Source organism: Pygocentrus nattereri, chromosome 12, assembly GCF_015220715.1.
Source record: "Pygocentrus nattereri isolate fPygNat1 chromosome 12, fPygNat1.pri, whole genome shotgun sequence".
NCBI lineage: Eukaryota > Metazoa > Chordata > Actinopteri > Characiformes > Serrasalmidae > Pygocentrus > Pygocentrus nattereri.
Genome location: NC_051222.1, coordinates 4,064,609 through 4,078,750, shown reverse-complemented (window position 1 = coordinate 4,078,750; position 14,142 = coordinate 4,064,609). Strand labels below are relative to the sequence as shown.

General features: G+C 35.4%; 1 protein-coding gene across 1 annotated transcript in view; it reads left to right on the top strand.

The window, feature by feature from the left end:
* Positions 1-14,142, top strand: part of LOC108416016 — an 89,469-nt gene that overhangs the window by 54,915 nt on the left and 20,412 nt on the right. Inside the window, exons 4-14 of the mRNA XM_037543597.1 lie at positions 421-771; positions 2,325-2,414; positions 2,999-3,164; positions 5,743-5,916; positions 6,035-6,208; positions 6,324-6,497; positions 6,617-6,790; positions 6,910-7,083; positions 7,203-7,376; positions 11,317-11,487; positions 12,852-13,025. Coding sequence (XP_037399494.1) covers positions 421-771; positions 2,325-2,414; positions 2,999-3,164; positions 5,743-5,916; positions 6,035-6,208; positions 6,324-6,497; positions 6,617-6,790; positions 6,910-7,083; positions 7,203-7,376; positions 11,317-11,487; positions 12,852-13,025 — 1,996 coding nt within the window. The remainder of the gene's footprint in view (positions 1-420; positions 772-2,324; positions 2,415-2,998; positions 3,165-5,742; positions 5,917-6,034; positions 6,209-6,323; positions 6,498-6,616; positions 6,791-6,909; positions 7,084-7,202; positions 7,377-11,316; positions 11,488-12,851; positions 13,026-14,142) is intronic.

Here is a 14,142-nt window from a genome sequence, read left to right as displayed (position 1 = left end):
CTCAGGTAACCTCAACCACTGATAGGATGGTGAAGAAATGTCTGTAGTCACATGACGTGGCTGAGGAGTCTGGGAAATGGAGTTTGGATCCGGAAACAGTAGCGAGTGAAACAGCTGAGCCTCGTGATTCCCCAGGGGATTCTGTGAATAATAATAATTATTATAATAATAATAATAATAATAATAATAATAAAAATAATAATAATAATGTTGGTAGTGGTGGTGGTGTTCTATTTATGTGTATGTGTGTGTGTGTGTGTGTGCGTGTGTGTGTGTGTAATATGTTAAGAAAATGTAAAGTAATTTAAAGTGTACTGTATCTCAAAAGTTATGTTTATAAAAGAGACTAATTATGACTACATTAAGAAACTGTTAGAAAAATGGATGTATCATTTTCATTGATTTTATTTTTCTTTCTAGAGCTTTTAAAAGTAGTTGGTCCAGCTGCGCCTGTTGTTGTTGAAGCTGGTGAAGATCTGGTTCTGCCCTGTTCTATTGAACCCAGGATCAGTGCTGAAGATATGGAGGTAGAGTGGATCAGACTGTACCTGAATGACAGATTAGTGCACCTGTATGTAGATTATGAAGACAGAAATCTGGAACAGATGGAGTCTTACAGAGGAAGAACAAGCTTATTCAAAGAAGAACTAAAAAAAGGAAACACTTCACTGAAACTCTCAGCAGTTCAACCTTCTGACGAGGGAGTTTATCAGTGTTACGTTCGGTATGGGAACTTGGATGATGATGTAAATATATATGTTGAAGTTAAAGGTAAGAATCATCACAACTTTACTGTATGATTAGTTCTGATTTATTAACTTATATAATGCATGAATTAATCAGTAACATTTTACAGTATAGGTCTCAAAATTAATTATTCATTTTTAAGTTATTAATGTTGCTTTATTGGTATATTACTTAACATTTGATTAAGCAGTATTTATTATTTAGTAATGGATTAAGAATGTAGTATTTGAGTACATTAAACATTAAACTGATAGTTTCTCTTTTGTTACTAGTGTATTTACTGTGTACTAATTACTGCTTATTATATTGCCAACAAATTCATGTGAATTTATTCAAAAAGAGCATAATTAGACTGCTAGTACTTATAATTTAATCAATCTAGTGAAACATCATTAAATATTTCCTTCTTTAATTAATTAATCAGTTACTAAGTAATAAACAAGCTGAATTAACAGTTAAGATAAGATAAGATGCCTTTATTGTCATTGCACAGTGTACAATGAAATTGAGCAGCAATGCAGCAGCACTTTCTACATACAAAACAATTAAACACATCATTATATCATAAATCATTAACTAATATATCACTAACAGGTAATTACTTGTTAACAACATAATTATATATAGCTTTGAGACCATCAAGTGTTACAAGCTCATCTTTATATCACATAAAAGACCACATACAGTACTTTAGATTCTTAAGTACAAAATTTGAAATTATGTCTAAGCATTCAGTGTTAGACAAAAGCATACTCTACATATTACTATAATGATAAACATCGCAATATAACATTAATAAATAAAAAGAATAAGCTTTAATAAATAATAATAAACTATAATTAGTGCTTGATAAATCTTCAATATAATACACCATTCTGACACTTCCACATTCAAGCGACAGCCCAGGTGGCTGCGAGGAAAGCGACACTAGTCGACTGTCACCAAAAGCCGGAAAACGCTATCTTTCCAGGCTAGCTGTTTTTAGCAGCTGGCTAACTTGAAGCAGTGCTCCGTCACTCACACAACACGTAGAATTGATGATACTGTAGATCAAACAAGACAAAAAAAGTTAATTTCAGTTTAAACGTAGCTAAAAGGAGGACTCTGTCTGGTGTTAGATACATCATGGTTCGTAACATGCGCTGATATGGATGTGGTAGGGCTGATGGCAGTAAGGCAGTGTGATCCATCACTGATATACCGAGCCAGCTAATGTTTGCTGTTCATACTAAGTTGATGTTGTTCAGAAACTCAAAGTGTTAAACTTTCTTAAATTATGACTATTACAAAAACTGCAGCCATGCTTTTCCAGCTGGTAAAAACAGCTAACCAGAACCTTTTTCCCCACTCTCCCATGACAGATTTGTGAAACGTTCCACTGTTTGGCGAGTGTTTATCATGTTCTGATCATAAAAGATAGTTTAAAACAGCAATTAACATTTTTTGGCAATATTTCATTAAAAAATTATTTTTGTAAAACCTTATTCTAATTATTTCTTGCACATAGTCATTCTGAATTCTGAACTATGCCTAATATACCACAACCTTAGTACAATTTTATCATGTTTGTGTTTCAGGAAAAGGTTTTCATGCTTGGAAGATTGTCCTCATCTGCATGTCAGCTTTTGCCATTACATTAACCGCTTTTACAGCTTACATCGTGAAAGGTAATTTTTGAATTCATAATTTTCAGAAATAAATTATATTTAAAAACATTTTCCGTATGGACTGTATGCATGTGCAGAAACTGTGCAATGTCATGACTTCTGGATGACTGTATAATTTAGTATGATAACATTTCAAAAAGCTGAGCTCCTTGTCAGGTTATGTGCTCCTCACATCCTCTTGTGTGTTAATATGGACCGTGTTCACTCTAACTTGTTGATTTTCATCACTAACGCATCAGGAGGTTGCCAGAACTAGCAAAGTTACATTTCAGTAGAACAGTAAAAAAATTGTGCTTTAATTATTCAAATTGAAACAATATTGAAATACATCAAATGGTTCCAAATTGATCAAATGTCATCAACATAATTACCAAAACAGAAGAACTAAAAAAACAAACTGATTGTGTTGATGTAACATATTTTATTTGTCATATTTCATTACAACAATATACAAAAAGTTGCTAAGTTCACTACACAGACTACAATCACTAAGTATCAGCATTTCTGAATATTGTAATTCTGAATTACAGTCACTGGATGATAGGGCTTTCTGAAAGATTTCCATTGTTTCTCTCTAATTTTAGATAAATTCTCAAAAAAGCAGCTCTCTCCTGCACAATGTTCAGTCATAACCTACATGCGAGTCCAGTCAGAGAATAAGAAGGAAGAACTGAACCTGAAGAAATTCAACACATCAGAGGAGGGATACAGAAGACTCATCCCAGCTGTCACAAACTGCAGAAAGGCTCAGTGAGTGTTTTACATAACCGTTATTGAGCTAATATTAATACTGTGGTGTAATTTATGGGCAAATTGTTAAAGTCTAGGGGGTCTAAAGAACTTTAATGGTCTTGTCAAAGTACTGTTACTTTCATGTTGCATAAAAGCATGAGATATTACATAAAAACATTACATATGTTGCACATATACATGTGTATGGTAGGAACACATTTCAGTTTGCATACCTGAGAGTTCTTCATCCAGATTACATGTCGCATACACTGCCTCACCAGCTTTGCTAAATGACCTTCCACACTGTTTTTCATTTTTCAAGATTCATTCCGTCCTCATCCACCTTAATGAAACTGCTTTATTTCTAACACACAAAGAAATAAACAGTAATGTTACGTATAATTTTGTACAAAATGCACTTAGAAAAACGGATCCCACGCAATCTGTTAAGCAGTAAATATGCATTTTACTTTATGCATTATCATCTGATTTATGAGCTCCCACTTTGAAGTTTAGCCGTCAACATTCACCTCAACTTCCGTGACTTGGGTAAGTAAAGCAATACAAGACAAGCAGAGGAGCAAAAATAAGCCTCTGTAATATTTATTTTTAAAAACGTTTTATTTCAGAACTTCTACATAAGTTAAAGGGAGAACGTCAGTCTGTAGTGCTGTTCCCGCTGTTTTCCCTCAAGATACGCTTGGCAAGTCCAGTGATTTTTTTGGGTAATTGTTTTATGCTGACTCAGCAAGGTTAGATAGCAAGGAAAGTCTACTTACAAACAGGTGACACATTTTGAAACATAAAATGTAAGATGTTTCCATTCATTTCTTATCCTTCTGCTATTACCAAACACAGTTCTGGTTGTTTTTAGCATAATGACTTTTAATGTAATAAAAAGTGAATTAATTCTTTTGAGTATAGATGTATTTGTGTAAATACATAATTTACTACATAATTTAAGGTGCTGGAAAATCTTGAAAATGGACCTTGAAAGTGCTTGAAAAGTGTTTGAATTTGACCTTGAAAAAGGTGTATGAACCCTGAGAGAAGAGGGACCATCTGGCTTGTTGTCAGCACATAGTTCACAGGTCAGCACCTGTGATGGTCTGGGGGTGCATTAGTGGGTGACTTGCACATCTCTGAAGGCACCATTAATGCTGAATATGTACAGGTTTGGAGCAACATATGCTGCCATCTAGATTGCCCAAAACAGGGCCAAGCAACACAACTAAAGTCCAGACCTGTCGCCCATTGAAAACATTTGGTGCATTGAAAATATGACAAAAGAGACCACCAACCCCATGTGTCAGACACAATGCACTGCACTGCAGTCCCCAGAATGCACTGCAACTTAAACTATGTGCTTAAATACTCCTACTCCAACAACAATTTATGGAACAGCAGTTACACCTGAAGTCTACACAATTCCACACCAGTCATATCACCATCATCTCAACTGCAGTTTAACCATCATAAACACCTAACATTAGCTCAGCAGCTCAGAAACGGAGCCAAAGTATATTAATGAACTTGCAGCAAAGAAAGGACGCCAGGTGTCTAGTTTAAGCAAAGGTAAGTTTGAAAGACTGAGCTTCTGGTGATATTTAAAAGAAATGGGAAATTACAAGTATTCATGTAATATTTCAAGGTCTATTATAAGTTACAGTGCAACATTAATTAAAAATGAAAAACATTTTTTTAAATTTTTGATATTTGTTGAGATTATTTAGTATGTCCTTAGTGGTTGAGATTGACACCCCTGCCCTTTTTGAGCAGTATTGAGCAGATGAAATCTCATATCAAGCAAGAATGGGAAAATGTTTAACTTTCAAAATTACTGTAAAAGGTCTCAGTTCCAAAGTGCTTACAGTGTATAGGTAAACGAAGAGGTGATGCATCACAATGGTAAACATGCCCCTGTTTTGCCAACTTTTTTGAAATGTGTTGCAGGCATCAAATTCAAAATTGGTATATATTTTTCAAAGAACTATGAAATTGATTTGTTTCAACATTTGATATGTTGACGTTTAAATTATTAAATGTTGTCATTTAAATTAAATATACAGTTTCAATTAATTGTACATGATTATATTGTATTTCTGTTTATATTTTGCACAGCCTCCTAACATTTTTGGAAATGGGGTTGTATGGCCATCAGACTGATTTTAGTCATATCATAAATCACTACTTGCTTGTTTTAAATGATAATTACTTAATATTCTTCTTAAAAACGCAGTTGTTAACATAGTACATATATTAAAGTACAAGATCATTGTAAACCTCAACAGGGAATGCTAAAGTTCCTTTTTTAAATTATCAAGCAAAAAATGGTCTGTGATTTCTTGCTCTGAGAAATCCCTACTTTAATTCTCGGGAAGCTTGTTAACAATTAATGACTTAATTAAGCAAGTGGGAGAAAACACAGGAGGAACAAAGGTAATGTGTCTCCACATATCCATGTCAGTGGAGTGCAAGAGTAAAAGATAGTATCAAGAATTACAATGTCAGTATTGAATTTTTTTTTTTCAAATAATTTCAAATGCAAACACTGAGAATCTTTATATATTTTACTGACTTTCTTCCTCACCTGTAGATTTGCTGGCTGTAGCCTCACTGCACTGTGCCTTGAAATATTGAGTACAGCTCTAAAAACAGAAAATTCCTCTGTAAAAGAGCTGGACCTCAGTAAAAATGACCTGCAGGATGCAGGAGTGGAAAAGCTCTCTTCTGGACTCAAGAGTTCACACTGTAAATTGGAGATAATCAGGTCAGAATTACAAAATTTCATGAGATTTCATAATATACCAGCACTGTGGCATTATGCAACAAATATATATGTATTCTTATTCAATGTACTATATGTTGCTTTTACTTTTCTTTTCCAGACTAGCTGTGTGTAAACTCAGCGCACAGTCCTGTAATACTCTGACATCAGTTTTACAAACAGAAACCTCCTGCCTGAAAGAACTAGACCTCAGTAATAATGACCTGCAGGATGCAGGAGTGGAGAATCTCTCTGTTGGACTGAAGAGTTCACACTGTAAATTGGAGATATTAAGGTCAGAATTTCAAAATTTCATAAGATTTTACAATTCTACACCAGCACTATGGAAAAAAACAACCAATTTATAATTATTTTTATTGAATGTACTATATGTCACTTTTCTTTTCCAGACTTGCTGTGTGTAAACTCAGCGCACAGTCCTGTGACACTCTGCAGTCAGTTTTACAAACAGAAACCTCCTGCCTGAAAGAACTAGACCTCAGTAATAATGACCTTCAGGATGCAGGAGTGGAGAAGCTCTCTGTTGGACTGAAGAGTTCACACTGTAAACTGGAGATACTCAGGTCAGAATTCCAAAATTTCATGGCATTTTGCAATTCCACACCAGCACAATGAAAATATGCAACCAATGTGTAAGAATTTTTATTTAATGTACTTTGTTGCTTTTATTCTTCTTTTGCAGACTTGTTGTGTGTAAACTCAGCGCACAGTCCTGTGACACTCTGAACTCAGTTTTACAAACAGAAACCTCCTGCCTGAAAGAACTAGACCTCTGTAACAATGACCTTCAGGATGCAGGAGTGGAGAAGCTCTCTGTTGGACTGAAGAGTTCACACTGTAAACTGGAGATACTCAGGTCAGAATTCCAAAATTTCATGGCATTTTGCAATTCCACACCAGCACAATGAAAATATGCAACCAATGTGTAAGAATTTTTATTTAATGTACTTTGTTGCTTTTATTCTTCTTTTGCAGACTTGTTGTGTGTAAACTCAGCGCACAGTCCTGTGACACTCTGAACTCAGTTTTACAAACACAAACCTCCTGCCTGAAAGAACTAGACCTCTGTAACAATGACCTTCAGGATGCAGGAGTGGAGAAGCTCTCTGTTGGACTGAAGAGTTCACACTGTAAACTGGAGATACTCAGGTCAGAATTCCAAAATTTCATGGCATTTTGCAATTCCACACCAGCACAATGAAAATATGCAACCAATGTGTAAGAATTTTTATTTAATGTACTTTGTTGCTTTTATTCTTCTTTTGCAGACTTGTTGTGTGTAAACTCAGCGCACAGTCCTGTGACACTCTGAACTCAGTTTTACAAACAGAAACCTCCTGCCTGAAAGAACTAGACCTCAGTAACAATGACCTGTATGACTCAGGACTGGCGAACCTCTTTGCTGGATTGAAGAGTTCAATCTGCAAACTGCAAATACTAAGGTCAGTATTCTTATATTTCCTAAAAATTGCTTATATAATCTATAACGATGAGAACATGGAACAAAATATCTTCTCCTCAGTACTGAAACTGAAACAAAAAAGAGAATTTTGGTCAGGGTCCATGATGGCCATGACAAAAGCTTGATTATGTGGTCATTGAACTATTAATTTGTGGATATGGATGTATGTTTTGGATCATTGCCCATCTGGCAGATCCAACCATGTCAAAGTTTTAGCTTTTTAGAGGAGACTGACAGATTTTCATTTAAATTCTCTTGGTACTCCTTCGAGTCCATTATGCCGTGTAGCCATCCTAACCAATGTCCCTAAACAACATAGACTCTCCTCCCTACCTAACACTGGGGATGGGGTTCTTCTCTGTATAACATTTATTTTGTTCATACACACTTTTAGTGTTTGTTCTAACAATAGAACCAAGTTCCAGTAGTGTGCAGTGAAATCCAGGTGCTAACATTTGTCGAAAAATGAAAGAAAATATATTTTTTCTGCCACCCCTTCCACACACACACAGTAACACACTGGTCTACTTGTCACTCATCACTTGTGACTTTGTCTTATGTAGTTGTTCTTTCCCTGCCTCACGTTTTGTTTGTGCTTTGTGTTTCTTTGTTTAAGCCCTGTAGTTTGTTTTTTGTTATTAAAGCCTGCTTGCACTTAAATCCAGCCTCCCTGTGCTCATATATATATATATATATATATATATATATTCTTGTTTTTTAGACCTTTTTTAAATATTGCAATAAGTTTTTTGGTAGATTGAGCTCATTAGAAACAAGTATTTTTACAATTATTTCTTCACATATCCAGTTAAATTTTTAGTTCTATAATAACAAGAGTGTATATTCCATCTGTTTGATGATCCAGTATACTAATAACACCTGCTTAGTGGTTGTTCTGAAATAGAGGGTAAGTTGATGCTGATGAATTATGAAGAAATACATAGAACTTTAAAACTTCAAATGTGTCATTTACATAAACTATATTTCTCTCTTTGCAGACTAGTTTGTGTAATCTGAGAGGAAGACTTGTAAAAATCTGGAATGAGCTTTAAAAACAGAAAACTGCCCCACATTTACATGAGCAACTTTATTTCAAAGATAACGTCAGATTTTAGAACCTTAATTTTTTTAAGCAGATCACATTCAGCACACAGAAAATGATCATGTACATTACAATAGAAGACCAGGCACACACACCAGTGGTTCAACAATGGGAGTAAAATAAAAGAAAAAACTCAAATACAGTAATTACAGTAAAATACAGTAATTGTTGATTTGCAAACCATTTGCTTGCTTTAGTTACTAGTGCTGTGTGAGTCAGAACAACTCAGCACAGGCTATGGAGTCCGGTGGTAGCATTTGTGACCTACCAGACTAAGAAGTTCAGTAGCACAGTAATATTTGTAGTACACAAATTTTTGTAGTACACAAAAATGATTTATCTTTGTTTAATTTTCAGTGAAGAAATAAGAATACAGGTGCTGGGCATAAAATTAGAATGTCATAAAAATGTTGATTTATTTCAGTAATTCCATTCAAAAAGTGAAACTTGTATATTATACTCATTCATTACACACAGACTGATAAATTTCAAGTGTTTATTTCTTTTAATTTGATGATTATAACTGACAACTAATGAAAACCCCAAATTCAGTATCTCAGAAAAATAGAATATTGTGAAAAGGTTCAATATTGAAGACACCTGGTGCACCACTCTAATCAGCTAACTAACTCAAAACGCCTGCAAAGGCCTTTAAATGGTCTCTCAGTCTAGTTCTGTAGGCTACACAATCATGTGGAAGACTGCTGACTTGACGGTTGCTTACACAAGCAGGGCAAGACACAAAAGGTCATTGCTAAAGAGGCTGGCTGTTCACAGAGCTCTGTGTCCAAGCACATTAATAGAGAGGTGAAGGGAAGGAAAAGATGTGGTAGAAAAAATTGCACAAGCAATGGGGATAACCGCACCCTGGAGAGGATTGTGAAACACAACCCATTGAAAAATGTGGGGGAGATTCACAAAGACTGGACTGCAGACTGGGATCAGTGCTTCAAGAACCACCAGGCACAGACGTACGCAAGATATGGGTTGCAGCTGTCGCATTCCTTGTGTCAAGCCACTCTTGAACAAGAGACCGTGTCAGAAGCGTCTCGCCTGGGCTAAAGACAAAAAGGCCTGAACTGCTGCTGATTGGTCCAAAGTTATGTTCTCTGAGTACATTTTGCATTTCCTTTGAAAATCAAGGTCCCAGTGTTTGGAGGAAGAGAGGAGAGGCACATAATCCACGTTGCTTGACGTCCAGTGTAAAGTGATGGTTTGGGGTGCCATGTTATCAGCTGGTATTGGTCCACTGTGTTTTCTGAGGTCCAAGGTCAACGCAGCTGTCTACCAGGAAGTTTTAGAGTACATCATGCGTCTTGCTGCTGACCAACTTTATGGAGATGCAGATTTCATTTTCCAACAGGACTTGGCACCTGTACACAGTGCCAAAGCTACCAGTACCTGGTTTAAGGACCAATGTGTCCCTGTTCTTAATTGGCCAGCAAACTCGCCTGACCTTAACCCCATAGAAAATCTATTTGGTATTGTGAAGAGAATGATGCAATATGCCAAACCCAACAATGCAGAAGAGCTGAAGGCCACTATCATATATCACACACTCAACACCTGAGCAGTGCCACAGACTGATCGACTTCATGCCACGCTGCATTGCTGCAGTAATTCAGGCAAAAGGAGCCCCAACTAAGTATTGAGTGCTGTACATGCTCACACTTTTCATGTTCATACTTTTCAGTTGGCCACCATTTCTAAAAATCATTTTTTTGTATTGGTCTTAAGTAATATTGAAATTTTCTGAGATACTGAATTTGGGGTTTTCATTAGTTGTCAGTTATAATCATCAAATTAAAAGAAATAAACACTTGAAATTTATCAGTCGGTGTGTGACGAATGAGTATAATATACAAGTTTCACTTTTTGAATGGAATTACTGAAATAAATCAAATTTTTCATGATATTCTAATTTTATGACCAGCAACTGTATCTATGAAAAAATAATGAAATGAAAATGATGGCAACATTAATCAATCCAGGGAGGGCTTGTAGTCACTTGATCTTATAGCAGCAGGTTTTGGTTTGGGATAAATGATGGAAGCTGACCGTTCAGAAGAACTTAACTGTAGAGTTAACACATTTGCCTTCTTAGACAACATAATATAACATTGTATTTGCTATTTTCTTTGCTTGGGTGGATCATAAAATCAGTCAAGTTGGGAGTCTTGAACTGACATTAGTTAAATCATTTGTTTTGTTGCAGCCATGCATGACAAGTGACATAATATTGACCATAATATACCAGCTGCTTTCAAGTTGTCCTGAAACAGTAATTATTAGCTTCTTTTTTCCTTCCTAAGGGCATTGAGAATTCTTGTGAGATGCACTTGACTGGAGATGCTTAGTTGTGGTTACATGAATTTTATGTTTCCAGATTATCAAGCCAGTTGTACTGACTGGGATTTTAACATTCATTTTCATAGTTCTGTTGTTTTGTCCTTCAAGAACTAGAAGTGTACTGCAAGGAAGTGTGGTTGAAATTTTCTCACACAAGATAAGAAAAACTAACACTACAAAAAGCATTTGCAAGCTTTGATATCTGCAAAAGGGCTGTTACTAAGTGGTGTCTTAGTAGGTTGTCCAAATATCTGAACATGCCACATCAAATATAAAGAAAAAAAAAATAATTGTATGCTTTGAAGATTTGAAGATTTGCTTCGTTTCACTTTTTAAAAAAGAAAATCAATTTGGCCAGGGATGCCCACAATTTTGTTTACAGCTGTAATGTCATAACTGAGTACTGTTCCAATTAAGTATCATCATTTGAGAATGCTCTAAAATTTGTATGTTTATTCTTTGTTTGCAGACTAGCTTTGTGTAATCTTGGAGTGAATACATGTGAAAGGCTAGGATCACTTTTAAAACTGGAAATCTCCCTGAAAGCACTGGACCTCAGTAATAACGATCTGCAGGATTCAGGAGTGCAGCTGCTCTGTGCTGGACTGAAGACTGGAGACTGTAAACTGGAAATACTCATGTCAGTGTTTCTTTCACTACATTCCTGAATGATAAATATTATGTTTTTCACTACTTTAATAATACATCTTTTTATATCATAAAACAAGATTTCTGTTGAATTTAAATTTTAAAAATAAACTGGTCACATAGTTTAGACAGTTAAATTCCAGCAGAAAGACTAAATGACAGCAATCATTTAAACATGATTTTACCAATTAAATACATCAATGTGTTACCAACCATCTGTACTAACCTTAGGTCAACAGTCATCATTTGCACATTTCATACACACAATCATTCTGCATCACACACATGCTGTGATATTCAGTCTGTTTAGAACAGACTCACAAGGCTTAACCAGAAAAAATGAGTTTTTGCAGTGCTCGGGAGCCAAAGTATGAATTTAAGGTTTAGTATTGGTTACATGCTGCATTTTCTGTTCTCTGTTTTCTATACCCCTGTCTCTGTAACCACTCTATCTGATGCAACCCAGAGGAGGAGGCATTCCCCTTTTGAGTCTTGGTTCCTCTCTGTAATTATTCCTAAAGCTCCTATGAAGTTTTTCTTGATATTGTCTTCCCTGGTGCTCTTCATTAGAGAGCTGGGTGCTATAGTGAAAGATAAATCCTGAAAATAACACTCAAGTTTTGGTTCTTTTGTGATTACATTATAATCATACATGCCATATGTATTTTTTCAGGAGACTTTTGCCTACTCAGACACAAGTTTGCTAACAGAATTTAGATATGCTTAATTATGTCTTTTTTTTTCCTCAACAACTTCAACTTCTAAAATATACCTTTATGATATTGATAACATATCACTGATAATGTACATTATCCAGACCAAAGTAAGTACAATATTTTATGTGTATTTACAATTAAGAATACAATATTAAGATAAGCAGTGAGTTTCCAAATCTAAACTGGGTTATTTGCTGACACTTTAATGCAAATAAGTGCTAGATTAGTACGTATTTAGAGTAAGAACTACAGATTGTTATGTGTATTTGCCTGTTTTAATCAGTTCCTGAGAATGAAACGGAGAAGATACAGTAGAGAATACCCACACAATGTGGTAATAAAGTTCTAAAGGTTAATCAAATGGGACATCAAATGGTTTTGTCATAAAAAAAAAAAGATAAGGTGCCAAAAAAGACCACAGAATGTGCATGTCAAAAAACACTCTTCTTTGCCATAGGGAATAAAATCCTAACACTGGATGCTGTTCTTACATTGAGATCTGCCACTTATGCCAAAGAAGTTGTTTAAATATATGCTTAACTGAAATGAAATCATATGTTTAGCATGTTTGTTATGTTTTATATCAATGTGAATAACCTCTCTCACTCTATTATCTGTCTTCCTTTTCCTCTTTCTGCAGATTGTCTGGTTGTATGATCAAAGAGGAAGGCTGTTCTTCTCTGGCTTCAGCTCTGAGTTCAAACCTGTCGCACCTGAAAGAACTGGATCTGACCTACAATCACCCAGGAGAGTCAGGCGTGAAGGTGCTCTCAGCTAGACTGGAGGATCCACGATGCACACTAAGAACTCTCAGGTATGAACAACTGTGTTCAGAGATGCCTGTGTGTGTGTGCGAGTGTGTATGAGTGTGTGTGTGTGTGTGAGTGTGGTGGAATCAGAATGAACTACTGAAAACCGTAACGTTCTGCTCCTTCTGTACTTCTGCTGGCTCTCCAGCATCCTGATTCTAGTTTATGTATGCTATAATATCTATAGCAGCTCTCATTCACCTACACTGTTTTCACTCACCTAGACTGCATTCATTGTATTCACATAGAAAACAGAGCAGCTTTTCCATGTTGGGAAGTAATATTTATTTATTATTTATTATTATTGGTAATATTTTTTAGGAAAATGTGTAATATTTTAGTAAAGAACACTATTTGAATCTGATTGAATTTTGCTCATTCTGTCAGTAAGTGCAGCACTGTCTCAGTCTTATTAGCGGTCAGTGTTGACACAGTCATTGCTCTTTAGGCAGAAAAGACGTTGTGTGTCTGCCACACTCTATGACCAGGCCATGATCTCTGAGTCTCTTTATCAGAGTGGATCTCAGTTTTAGATCAGAGGGTGATTATTAACTTAGTATTCCCGTATGTGATAAAGCTTCGTTTAAGGTGTTTTATAATTGGTTTTATTGTAATCAGGATTGCTTGTGTGCTCTGATTCTGATTCAGAGTCTGTGATCATGAACATTGGTGTAGAACTGGGCTTTAGGACTAGGCAAGTGAGGGGACTGTTTTCTTTGCTCAACTCTTGGTACTCCAGAGCTTTATAATGAATGGGGTCTGTTGCTTTATAAATGCATCAGATATTTGATTTCTGTTTGTTGCATTTTCATTTGTAATGGAAATCTGAGTAAAAAATGGCAAAAATGTAATATAATGCAGATATTCTCAAATTGCACAGTATGCATAATGTTTCATTTTTTATATATAAGTTGGAACAAATAAAAAAACGAGATCTGTAGTGCTGAATTTTATATTAAAATATAAAAATTTTGTTCTGGGTGCCATGTACTTCCAATGAAACACATCTAATTATGCTCTCTTTGTAAGTACTTGAAGTACTGACTATATCCACCTTAGGCTCAGAAAAAACATATGTTGTAGTGTGACATCATTTTTCAGATAAAATAAATATTAAGATAA